Raw genomic sequence first — 12,011 nt, 5'->3', positions numbered from 1 at the left:
CCGCAGCAGGATGTGACCCCAGGACGGGGCTGAGCCCCAGAGCCACCGCGCTGGGGCCGGACGCCCCAGGTCCGCACAGGCTGAGCAGTCCCCGACCCTCCCGCTGAGCCCCAGGTCACCTCCCTCACCCCGGACGCTTCGGTGACCTGGCAGCACCGATGGCACCGGCGGTGGGTGGCACTGAGAGCATCGGGGGTGCGGCGATGGGACCCCCTCCCCCACCCGGGAGCGCGGGGGGGCAGGACGGGCACCCCGACTTCTCTGCGCGCCGGGAATGAAGGGGCAGAGCTGGGACTTTGAAACTCCAAGCTTTATTGAGTTGCTTCGGCAGCGCGTGCATCACACGGGGGGAGGCGGGAGGCGAGGCCGCGGGGGCACAGCGGCGGCCGGGGGAACGCTTGCTCCGCTCCCCGCGCCCCGGCACGGGCCGGGGGCTTTAGTTGGTGGGGTGGTAAGCACCGCGCTGGTGCCACTGCATGTCCCGGATGCGCCTGACCGACTGGATCTGGGGGTGCTGAGCGCCGAAGTCTGAGCTGTCCTTGTAGTCCCCCTTTTCAAACAGGTACTGGTAGCCCCGGTAGCCAGGGTACTGGTATCCCACCCACCTGCCAAGGCAAGCGGAGGGGGGGGGGTCATACATCGCACACACCCCAACCATCACCCGGCAGAGCCCAGCCCCGTGGGGATGCTCCGGGATCCCCTCCCCGGCCGCCCCCGGTACTCACGTGCCGCTCTGCACCCGCACGGATGAGACCTTCTCCTGGTAGCCGTGTGCGTGGAAGCTGGGCACATCGTCGTCTATGATTTCGATCTTCTTGCCGGTGAAGCTGGGGTTTTCGTACAGCACGATCTTGTGCTCCTGGCTGTCCTGCAGCCGGGAGAGCAGAGACGGGGGTCAGCGGCTGCCGGCCCCGCGGGGCTGGGCAGGGGGGGCAGAGCCCAGGGCTATGGGGAAACCGAGGCCAGGGCCGGCACCTTGTGCCGCCGCTCCCACCGATGCCGGGGGTGCTCCGCATCCCTCCATCCAGCTCAGAGAGCCGCTGCCTGCGCGGGCACTGCCAGACTTACCAGCAGACGTCCTCCGCTCTGGGGTCACCTGCCACTGCCCCCGTCCCCGCGCCCCCTCCGACCCCCCCACGGCTCCCCGGGCCCCGAGGGCTGGGGCGAGGGTGCGCAGGAGGGGGTGCCCCTCCGCCCGCGGGGCTGGGGAGGGCGGGGGAAGGCTGGGGAAGACTTCTGGCTGCAGACCTTGGTCTGGCGGGTGGGTAGTGGCTGTCTGGGTGCTCTCACCACTTTGATGGGTCTCAGGGAAGTGATGCTGTCGCTTCTCCGGCTGTTGGTCCAGGAGTCCCAGCGGGGGTACTCCCCCTTCTCAAACACAAACTGCTCCCCTTTGCAGCTTGCCTGCTCGTAGCCCACCCAGCTGGAAGAGAGCAGGGGACGCGCTTCAGAGGGGGCAGCGGCGCGGGGACCGGCCCCTGGCACCGCCCCCGGCGAGCGCCCGGGGCTGAGCCCCACCCGTGTCCCCTGCGCCCCGCCAGGAAGGGAGAGGTGCCGGGGAGGTGCCAGCCGGGAGCGGGCGAGGCTGCGGTGCCTCCGGCCAGCCCCCGCGTCTCTGCTGGCAGTGGCACCGCAGGGCTTCCCACTGGGGATGCTCCGACGTGGTGGCCACCCGTCCTTGGTCCCGGGGGACCCACAGGATCACCCAAATGTCCCAGCTGGGGCTGTGCTCCTACCAGGGCGCTCGGCAGCTGCCCCGTTATTCTGGGAGCAGCACTGCTGGGTGCAGGCAGGGAACCCTCCAGGGGCTTTTCAGGAGCTCTCCCTTGCCCCGAGCCCGTGGCTTGGAGAGCACACACAGGGCCAGCAGGCGGGGAGCGGGCACCAGGGGGGTCCCAGTTTCACTGTCCCTGTACCCAAAGGGAAGGAAACCAAACTGAGGGTAACGCCGAGTGATCTGTGCCCATGCCCACACCCCTCCAGTCTCCCTGTCACTGACTGGGGGTTATCAGCCTGTCCAGGCGACACTGTCACCCTCTGTTCACCCACTGCGTCCCCCTGCTCACCTGCTGGCACCCCCTGGCACTGGGCACTCACTGGGGTTAGGTGGGCGAGCAGCTCAGCTGTGTTGGCCACAAGAAATTCGGGGTGCGATGCGGGTGTGGCAGCGGGGAGACCCCTCCTCCCCAGCCCCTTCCCTCCCACCCCCCGCCTGGCCCCCAGAGCCCCTCACGTACGGTCCGGAGTGCACCAGGATGGAGCCCACTTTGTCCACGCCGGCTTCCTTCAGGTTGGGGCAGGCCCCGCTGAGCTCATGGCAGCGGCCCTGGAAGTTCTCCTGCTCGAAGATGGCAATCTGGAAGAGAGCAGGACCTCAGTGTGGGGGTCACCCCGGCCCTGCTGCCACTACGGGGGGCACACGCTGTTCCCGGCCACTGGGCAGCACATCTGCAGCAGCCCAGACCTCTCACTCTCCCAAAACTGCACTCCAGAGGGTTTTAAGGAGTCTGTGAGTGCAAGCCACCGCTCCCATCCCTCTGGGGATGCAGCTCTCACTCACGGGTGCCCGCGAGCCCCTGCCAGCACTGTCCCAGTGCCCCTCGTAGAGGGATGCCCACACTCACAGTGGGCATCAAACAGCTGAGGGACTTGGGTTGTGGTTGGAGCGCCGCAGCCACCAGCGGGACACTGCGACCCAGACACCCGGGGACAGCTCGGGGACAGCCCCAGGGCCGCCAGCTCAGCACTGGTCTCAGGGGTCAGCGGGCAGTGGGGACAGATCTGCTGCGTCTGCAGCGGTGGTGGGAGATCAGCACTTGATCTGTTCCCACCCGCTCCACCTGCACCGAGGCTGCAGGATGCCAGAAAAACCCCGTTCCCCATCCCCTCGTCCTGCTGCAAACAGCTCAGCAGCGCAGCCGGCCGTGCTTGGCACCAGCCAGGGGTGCTGGCAAGGGGAGCTCGGCTGCTGCCAGCGGTGTCTCAGGGTATGATTTGGGCACCCAGTGAGGCTGAGAGTGCCCTGGCCTCTCTGCAGGGCTGGGCAGTCTCACACTGACCTTGGAGCTGGCTTGCTGCTGCTTGGAGGCTGGCATTTGGTGCTCGGAAGCCATCATCAGCTGGGTTGTCTGCTGCCTTGGGAGGGAAACTCAGCATGTTAAAAGCTGCCACTGAGGACACACTGGGGACCATGCTCAGAGCCCCGTGTTCACGCCCTGTGTCCGTGCCCCTGTCCGTACCCTGCAGTTCGCCCGGGGAAGAGGGTGTTGGGACCAGGGCTCGCAGCAGGATGGGCTCAGGCTGGGGCTGTCAGGGATAAACCCTGCTTAGGGCTGCTCAGCACCCCAAACCTCCCCAGGCTCGTGGCAGAGCACAGGCAATGGTCCTTGGGACCTGCCCGGGTTCTCCAGCACTGGGAACTGTGAGCCCAGGGAATTCCCAAAACATTCCCCGTGGAGCCCAGCCCCTGTGGTCGAGGCTTTTCCTGCTGTCCCTGTCCAGCAAGTAACAGCTAAGAGTCCCTGTCCCACTCGAGTGCTTGAAAGGGTGATGGAGAGAAGCCCTGGGGCTCCCCCCACCAGCCCCAGCCCCGAGGAGCCTGTGCCGAGCCCTCCCGACTCTGCCTGGCACTGCCACTCCTTGGAAGGAGCCCCGTCCTCAAGCCCAGCGGGGCCCTCAGTATCTGAGCAGCTCCAAACCAGGTGAAAACGGCTCATTCCTGACAAAAAGAAACGGAGCCATGGCCGGTGGTGATATCCTGCTTTGGGCTGCAGGGACGGGACTGTCCCCGGCTCAGCCGCTGCGTGCCCACACCCCGCTGGCACCGGGAAGAGATCCCGGCCCCGGGGATCGGGAGGAGGCTACGGCAAAAGAGAGGACAATAAATAGCAAAGTCTTACCAGTTATACCAGTACCCGCTTGAGCCAGTGACGGGCTGGGGCCGGGAGGTGGAATTTATACCGAGCTGCAGCAGAGTGGTGCCAAAACTATTTACAAAATAGTTAAAGCCTGATTCAAAGCGAGAATGCTGGATTAAACCCCAATGAAAACCAGGGTCAGCTGATCCGCCGCAGCCTTTGTCTGCCCGAGCACCAAGCCCGAGTTATTTCATTACCTGTCACATTCGAGTCACCCGCTTTGTCGGGTTGGTGGCGAGGAGATTTGGAGTTTGCAAGCATCAGCCGAACGCGTGCCAAGAGCCGGGGCGGGCCTGGCCAACAAAGCCCCGCCAGCCCCGCTTCAGGCGTTTCGGGGCCAGAGACTTGATCCCCCCGACAGCCCGGCAGCCGCCGCCGGAGCTGCTGAGCTCGGCTCTTTCCATGCGCGATAAAACGCCTCAAAGCGCTGGTGAACGTCTGGCTTTGCCCGTCTGCGGCCCGGGGAGGGAGCGCCCGCGGCCGTGCCAGCGCCGGGGGCACCGCGGGAGCCCCTTCCCGACACCGGCCCGGGGCTTCGGGCATGGGCAGGGGCTGGGGCCGGTGCTGGGGGCAGCTGCAGCAGGGCAGCACCCCGGCAGCACCGTGGGCCTGAGCATCGGTGTTCGGTGCTGGGCTTCCTCCCGCGTTACCCCCGCCCTTTTGGGGTCCCTGAGAAGCACCCCAGCCCCACAGGGCAGTGGGAGCAGCAGCAAGGGGGCCCTCTGTGACAGTGGGACAAAGCTGAGGTCATGAGGGGCTCAGAGTGGGACACGTCCCTGTGGCTGGGATGTGCCTGGGTGGGCAGCACGGCCAGGGCTGAGCTGGGGGCCGAGGGCAGCAGTGAAGCCCCTTTGCTGGCATTGTCCCAGGAGGCTGCTCAGGGCTGGGGGCTGAGGGTGGCTGCGGCAAAGGGGGGACACTGTCAGACTCCCTGGGTGCTGTGCAGCACCCACAGTCCTCTTCACCCCACAGAGGAGCTGACCCCAGCAAGTGTCACCCAGCTCGAACAGACCCCAGGCCTGCTCCCTCCCTCACACAGCACCTCCCGGGGGTCCCACAGGAGGTGATGGGCTGCAACCCCCCCTCCCGGGGTCACCTCTGCCCCATCCCCTGCCCCAGGACGGCTGCACACAGGGTCAGCCACAGGGTGTTGTCTCAGAGCCTGCCCTGGAAGTGACATGTGGTGGGGTCAGTCCCTGGGGTCTGCAGCCGCCCCAGCTCTGGGCGATGGGGTTTGTGGGGCCAGAGAGGCCAAGGTGACCGTGCAGCTCTGCAAGGAACCCATCAGGCCATGGACAGGCCAGGGTATGATCAAGAATTTCCAGCATTCCCAACCCTAGAGTCCTCCTCTCTTCCCTGTGCCTCCTGCTGCAGCCCCACAGAGGGACCCAGCATTGCCGTCCCCATCTCCTGGGTTAATCCATTGAGGTCCCCAGCCCTGGACCCTCACGGACCTGTCCCAGGTGCCAGTGCAGGGCACTGCAGCCCTGCAGCCACATCCTGTCCTCTCAGCACCACAGCACGGGGCTGACACGGTGCTCAGCACGGCTCCTGTGATTCCTCCCTTGGCTCTGCCGGGCTGGATTCCCGCTCATCCCAGCCCCAGGCGGTGGCGGTGCCGCAGCCCCCTGGCCGTGGCAGCCCCAGCGACTGTTCTGGAAGCAGCTTTCGCCACTCGGGGCCAGGCACTCGCCTTTCACAGCCGCCAACCCCCACCCGAAGGGAAAAGCTCCGGAGGGGTTGCTCAGGGACCTGCACGAAGCCCTCGGGTGGTCTTGAGCCCATCTCCCATCTCTGTCCCCAGCCCTGTGGGTCCCCGAGTGTGCCCACTGTGCCAGGGCAGTGCCAGGGCAGCTCAGTGTGGCACCCCTCAACCCCTCACCTCTGCCCCCAGAACAGCCCCTCCGTGTCAGAGCTCATCCCCCAGGAGAAACCACCCCAGGACTGTGGGAAACTTCCTTGGGGACAGGCTGGAGACCCTGCAGGGAGCTGGGGTTGGGCACAGCCATCCCACCATGGGATGAGCCCCCTTCGGAGCGCACAGGGCCTGGCACAACCCAGGGGTGGCCGCTCCTCACGTCCCCCCGGGCCCCCTCCCTGTCCTGGGCCTGGCTGCCCGCCCTGGGAGCGGGCAGGAGATGCTGTGGAAAGGGACACAGGCGCTGGAAAAACCCTGACGCGGCAGCACCGGGGGTTATTTTTGGAAAGCTGCAGCCTTTATGTAACACTGCAAACACTGGCACTTCCCCCTCTGCCCTGTGCGGGGGGTGCTGGGTGCGGCCCCATCCCCATCCCCATCCCCCTGCCCCCCTCCCAAACCTCCCCCAGCCCAGGACCAGGCAGGCCCCGGCAGCCTCCAGCTCAGAGCTTTATTGAGGTTTTTGCACAAAAATCACCACGGTCACGGCATCAGCCGGGGGACCCCGCGAGCGGCCCCGGCGGGAGCTCGGGGTCCCTCAGCTGTTCTCGAAGGAGCCCCGCTGGTGCCACTGCTGGTCCCGCACGCGGCGCACGGACTGGATGAGGGGCTGGTTGGCGTCCCACTCGTTCCAGTGCCGGTACTCGCCCTTCTCGAAGACGTGCTGGCGGCCCCGGTACCCGGGGTACTCGTAGCCCACCCACCTGTGGGGACCGAGGTGACGCTCAGCAGTGCCCACCCCACACCCCCACATCCCCTGGAGCAGGGGCAGCGTCCCCATCCCCATCCCACTGCCCGTGTCTCTGCCTGCCACAGCCAGGTGATGCTGCCCGGGGCTGCTCCTGTGTCACCAAGTGCCACAGCACAGGCTGCAGCCACAGCGCCCAGGTGGGAAATGCCGTGTGCCAGGAGGGGATGGAGAGTCCATGGAGAAGGGAGCACATGGAGAAGGGAGTCCATGGACAAGGGGTGATGGGTTAGGGCAAGGAGCCACCACACAGCCCAGGGACACTGCCATGGTCCCCATTACTCCCTGTGGGCCAGGGAAAAGGTGGCAGTGGGGAGGGAACAAGGGACACGATGGGCATGAGCAGCACCGTGGGAGCAGCTGCCCCAGCCCCGCTGCAGTGGCTGTGCCAGGCACCCCTGCCACCACCCTGGGGGGACCAACCACGGTGCCACGGACAGGAACCTGTTGGGGTGTCCCCTGTGTCCCCATCCTTACGTTCCGTTCAGGGCCTTGACACTGGCCACGCGGTCCTGGAAGCCGTGGGCCCAGAGGCTCGGGACGTCGTCATCCACGATCTCCATCTTCCGCCCGGTGTATCCCGCGTTCTCAAACAGGTGGATCTTGTGGTCGGCGCTGTCCTGGGGGAAAGGGCGGGTCAGGGGCTGCCCCCAGCCCTGTAGTCCCCAGTGGCCACCCCAGCACAGCCCTACTCACAATCTGGAGGGGCCGGATGGACATCAGGCTGTCGCTGCTGTGGCTGTTGGACCAGGAGTCCCAGCGGGGGTAGTCGCCCTTCTCCAGCACGAACTGCTCCCCGGCGTAGGCCTGGCGCTCGAAGCCCAGCCACCTGTGGGACCCCAGCGTCAGGGGGATGCTCTCCCTGCCACCCCCAGGGGCTGCTCCACCTTCCCCACCCCAGACTTACGGGCCAGACTCCACCTGGATGGAGCCCACCTTCTCCATCTCCTTCTCAGTGATGTTGGGGAGCTCCTCTGTCAGCTCACACCTTTTGCCCTGGAAATTCTCCAGCTCGTAGATTGTGATCTAAGGTGGGGAGAGACGCTGTGAGCCACCACAGCAGGGGAATACCCTGGGAAATGGGAGCAGCAGTGGATCAAAGGGCTCTGGCCGTGTCCCTCCATCCTGGCCATCCCATGCTGATGTCGCTCCTCACCTGGCAGAGCCAGGTCCTGCCAGTGCCTCTGGGCCGAGCTCTGGCCAGGAGTGTTTGCTTGGTAAAGCACAAGCTGGAATTTCGTCCATGACAGGCTGAAAGCCAGCTCAAACAAAGCACTGGAAACATGGAGGGTTTGGGCTAAGAGACTTCCAGAGCCATGGGCTGTCTCTCCTGCCCCCAGCCTGGTCATTGCCCATCCTTTCCTTATCAGTGCTCCCTCCAGATCCAACCATTCCCTTGGCCTGGCCTGGCACAAGCTCTTTATTCAGTGTTTCGTTCTAAGCCCTGCCAGGTGCAGAGACCCCAAAGCCTCCTCAAGGCTGAGCTGCAGGATGGGTTGGAGCCAGTCCCAGTGGCCAGAGCGTGGCATGAAGCAGGGTGCTGGGTGCCCAGCGCCATTCAGGGACCAGGAGGGTCAGGGGGGTGACCAGGCACCCCCTGGCACTGTCCCAAAGGGGTCCCAGCTGCAACCCCTGAGCCTAGGACAAGGCAGGGCTCAAGGGACAGAGGTGACACCCATGTTCCTTAGGAACTTCTGTGCACCACAGAGCAGATCCAGCTCCCGGCACCCCTCTATCCCACTCGCAGGATCTGCTCCCACCTCCAGCCTTCCCTGTCCAGGAGCAGCTTTGTGGGAGGCTCTGCAGCCACCACAGTCTCCAACCAACCTACGAGCTGAATCCAAACCTACAAACACACCCGAGGAGTTTCAGTGCCTGGGCCCACAGCCGATGGCGCCGTCCTGGATTAAATCTCTGGGCAGCTGCACACCAGCCTGGCCAGCCAATGTCCTTGGCAGCCACGCAGGCAGGGAGCTGTGCCCCTCCTGCCAGGCAGCAGCAGCAGATCCCTGGCTCCTCCAGCTGCCTCTCCAACCTGTGGCTCCCACCAGAGCAGGGCCACCACCCACTGCTGCTGTGGGAGAGCTGGAGGGCACTCCTGTCCCCAGCACCAGCTGGTGCCAGCCCGGTGTGTGCACACCGCATCCCACGGCATCACCCGGCATCCATCCATAACCAGTACACCCCAGTACACCCCAGTATACCTTGTAGGTGCCACCTCGTTCGCCAGCACCCTCCCCAGTCGCCATCTGCTCGGGGGGACTTTGCTGCTCAGTCATTGTGCCTGGAAAACCCAAATTGCAGGAGGTTAAGGCAGGAGGCACTGGGATTACAGCTGGTAATGAAACACGAAGCATGAAGCTGGCATGGGAACAGGCAGCACGGGTTAGCACAGATCCCGATGCAGCAACTGTAAATCCCCAGGGATGTCCAGGCTAGGAACAAGCTCTGTTATGCAGCCTCCTCTCCCTCCTGCACACGGGCCCCGCATCCTCACCCAGGCACCCGCAGGACTGAACCGAGCCCTCTGCCCAGGGCAGCTCGCCCAGTTGCCACTAAACTCCCATCTCACAGCCCGGCTTTTGTTCCCAACAGGAATTCGTCAGCTTCCAGCTGCTGACATCTTTCCCCACAACATAAACCTGACACCTCTCCCTTGCTCCAGCATCCCGGGGGACACCAAACCCGGCAGCTGGAGCTGCTGCCGCCGCCTCGGCCGGGAGGGGGATGGTGGTGAGATCCCCCTCCACGCTCTCCAGGAACATCCACAAAACTCTGCTCAAACATTGGAACAAGCCTTCCCCGGCCACACCACGCCAGGGGGTTTAAGAGACGAATAAAAGAGTTTGATCAACATCCTGAATCAAACCCTGCAGCTTCACTTCTCGCCACACCCTTTGCTCAGGGACACCTCGGCTCAGACACACAAACTCTTTGTGGAAGCCCCTTGCAGTCCCGGCGGTGCCGCCGCTACCTCTCCGTGTGGTTCCGCTGTGCCGGGCGGCGCGGGCGGCCCCGCTATTTATGGGTTGCTTCTGAACAGAACAGCAGAATTACCCGAGCGCTGATACAGCAGCTGCGTCCACGGAATTCCATCCATGAGATCTCATCTCAATAGCGCGGGCGCGCAGCGGGCTATGGAAACGTCATTCAGATTTCTCCCGGCTGTCCCTCGGACACGGGCCACTCGATTTACAGAAGATTAACGTCGAAATTCACATCAGCACGTTCACGCTGCTTCTTGCCAGGTTCTCTGGAAAACTCTGCCATCAGCAGTTCACGGGAGGGTTTAGCCTGGAAACCGAGCGCAGCGCGAAGCAAAATCCGGGCAAAATATCCCCGTTTGTGTGGGCTCCAGTGCAAGGTGCGAGGCAGGGCCGGGGTCAGCTCTAGGAGCTCAGTGGGAGGCTGGAGCAGCTCAGGATCTCCAGATCTGTGTTCTTGTGCTTTAACTTTGGCCCTAAGTAGGTTCTCTCCCTTGAGTCCCTTTTCCTTCTCTGCCCCCAGTCCGGCTCCCTTTGCAGCATTTCCCATGCAGGAACACGCTGGGAACACACTCTGGGGGTGTGTGATGAGGGATTTCTGGAGCACAAGGGTTTATCCATCTTCACAGGCACAGGATGATGTAAGGGGGGAGCGCAGCCCTTCCACACCAGGCACCAAAGTGGGAGCATTTCACTCTGCTGGTAGTGGGCCTGACTCCCTCTTCACCTTTGAGAGTCCCTTCAGACTCAAACCATCCTGATTCCTCAGGGAACTCTTAGTTCAGCTGCACATATCCCCATTTACTACAGCCCTTGCAGGTTTTTCTACCTGCTCTGAGTGTGGCTCATCTTGACACACATGAAACCTTTACTGAAATTGCCAGAAAAGCGAATCCCCTGGGCCAGGCTGGACAAACTGAATGACAGAGGGCTGGAAACCTCTCCTGTTACAGGTGTTAGAATGAGGCCCTTCACCCTCATCCCACCCCTGGGTGATATTCCAGGCCTGGTGTGACAGGGATGACCCAGGAGGTGTCTCCAGCCGCCTGTTCCCTACCCCTGCCCATCCTGCGGTTCCTGATGAAGGAGGATTTGCTGTCCCCATCAGAGCCATCCCACAGGTGCCACAGCTCCAACAGGCACAGGCTGAGGAGGAACGGATTCATTTATGTCTTACCAAACACAACATCTGTTCTCAACAGATAAGAAACAGAATTTCTCATGCCAGTCCCTCTCTTCCCAGCATCCTCACTCACCGAGCTCTGCCACAGCCGCAGGGCCCTGGATCTGCCTCTTCCAGCTCTCCACACTGACAAGGCAATTCCAAAAACATGACAGAAGGGGCACTGGATCTCCTTGATGCCTCTCCCAAACAGACCTCAACTTCCTCTCGCTGTCAGCCTCTTAAATCCCTTTGAAAAATGACTGTTAGAAAATAGCTGGTTTTTGTTAATACCTGGCAGAGCTAAACTGGAACCGTAATGGTACAGTACAAAACACAGCAGCCAGAATATCCTTATTCCCTAAGAAAATGTGTAATACAAAACACACTATTTCTATCACACAATGTATTTATTGTGACCCAGATTGACAGACTCTCTAAGGCCATGTGGAGCAACATAAAAGTTTAATCTCTACAACAGCCCCTTCTAGACCAGGTTTGATACCCTCGTGTTTAATATGGAATGAGAAAACCCCATAAACCACCAGACCTTGGCTCTCCTTCTCTGCCAAACCCACCAGAAGAACCAGAAGTTATTTCAGGTTATATTTTTGCAATACATTTATATTTGAGTGAACAGGACAGCCATGGAACAGAGCTCACCACCAGCTCCTGAAGGATTCCCACCCTTCACCCTCCCCGCTCCCAGTGTGAGCAGAACTAGGCCTGGGCTCTGCAGCCCCTGCCAGAACACCCCAAATCCCATTAAAGCTCCATGGAGGTTGTGTCACAGGATGGTTTGTGTTGGAAGGGAGCTTAAAGCTCATCTCATTCTGCCCTCACACCTTCCACTAGACCAGCTTGCACCAAGCCCCATCCAACCTGGCCCCAAAAGCCTTCACCTCTGAAAAGTCCACCTTTAATTCCTTTTGAAGTAAATACCTGGTTTTGCTTCTCAGCACTGGGCTGAAGGGACAGATCCAATACATCCCTCACGTGGCTGCAGCTGCTCTTGCACCAGTGTCCTTCAGGGAGGTGCAGGTGGTGACCTCAGGCTGACAGGGAGCAGGGTTATGGTGACAGCTCTGTATTTCACTGGAATCGTTTGTTTTACCCCCAGAGCTGGCCTGGGGACAGCAGTGACAGAGGTTCTGTACCTGGATACACCTCTTGAGGCAGAGCCACACCCTAGAACTGCCCATCTCCCCCTAAAACACACTGTCCCTGCAGAAATCAGGGATTGGCTATTCCAAACCTTTTACAGGTCACACTTTGCACTCCC

The 12,011-nt window shown here is 62.3% G+C and overlaps 2 protein-coding genes across 2 annotated transcripts; both read right to left on the bottom strand.

The window, feature by feature from the left end:
- Positions 1–436: 436 nt before the first annotated feature.
- Positions 437–3,113, bottom strand: CRYBB2 (crystallin beta B2). The gene is made up of 5 exons (XM_069030796.1): positions 3,060–3,113; positions 2,238–2,356; positions 1,291–1,423; positions 726–868; positions 437–605 (listed from the first exon to the last, which is right to left on the bottom strand). The coding sequence occupies exons 1-5, from the start codon at positions 3,111–3,113 to the stop codon at positions 437–439; spliced, it is 618 nt and encodes a 205-aa protein (XP_068886897.1).
- A 3,156-nt stretch (positions 3,114–6,269) lies between these two features.
- Positions 6,270–9,617, bottom strand: CRYBB3 (crystallin beta B3). Its single transcript, XM_069030795.1, has 5 exons — positions 8,788–9,617; positions 7,491–7,609; positions 7,280–7,412; positions 7,061–7,203; positions 6,270–6,539 (listed from the first exon to the last, which is right to left on the bottom strand). Exons 1-5 carry the CDS (start codon positions 8,938–8,940, stop codon positions 6,374–6,376), a joined length of 714 nt encoding a protein of 237 aa, XP_068886896.1. The 5' UTR covers positions 8,941–9,617; the 3' UTR covers positions 6,270–6,373.
- Between the last annotated feature and the right edge of the window lie 2,394 nt (positions 9,618–12,011).

This window comes from Aphelocoma coerulescens, chromosome 15, assembly GCF_041296385.1.
Source record: "Aphelocoma coerulescens isolate FSJ_1873_10779 chromosome 15, UR_Acoe_1.0, whole genome shotgun sequence".
Classification (NCBI taxonomy): domain Eukaryota; kingdom Metazoa; phylum Chordata; class Aves; order Passeriformes; family Corvidae; genus Aphelocoma; species Aphelocoma coerulescens.
Note: the sequence above shows the minus strand (reverse complement) of the source record. Positions and strands in the feature narration are given on the sequence as shown.

Excerpts from the sequence above, each read along its gene's own strand:
- CRYBB3 (XM_069030795.1), bottom strand. The coding sequence starts at position 8,940 with ATGCTTCGTGTTTCATTACCAGCTGTAATCCCAGTGCCTCCTGCCTTA. Across the intron at positions 7,204-7,279 it reads CCATCCGGCCCCTCCAGATT|GACAGCGCCGACCACAAGAT; the intron begins GTGAGTAGGGCT and ends CCTTTCCCCCAG. Across the intron at positions 6,540-7,060 it reads GTCAAGGCCCTGAACGGAAC|GTGGGTGGGCTACGAGTACC; the intron begins GTAAGGATGGGG and ends CGGTCCCCACAG.
- CRYBB2 (XM_069030796.1), bottom strand. The coding sequence starts at position 3,113 with ATGGCTTCCGAGCACCAAATGCCAGCCTCCAAGCAGCAGCAAGCCAGC. Across the intron at positions 2,357-3,059 it reads AGCAGCAAGCCAGCTCCAAG|ATTGCCATCTTCGAGCAGGA; the intron begins GTCAGTGTGAGA and ends GCTCTCTTCCAG. Across the intron at positions 606-725 it reads GTGCGGGTGCAGAGCGGCAC|GTGGGTGGGATACCAGTACC; the intron begins GTGAGTACCGGG and ends TTGCCTTGGCAG.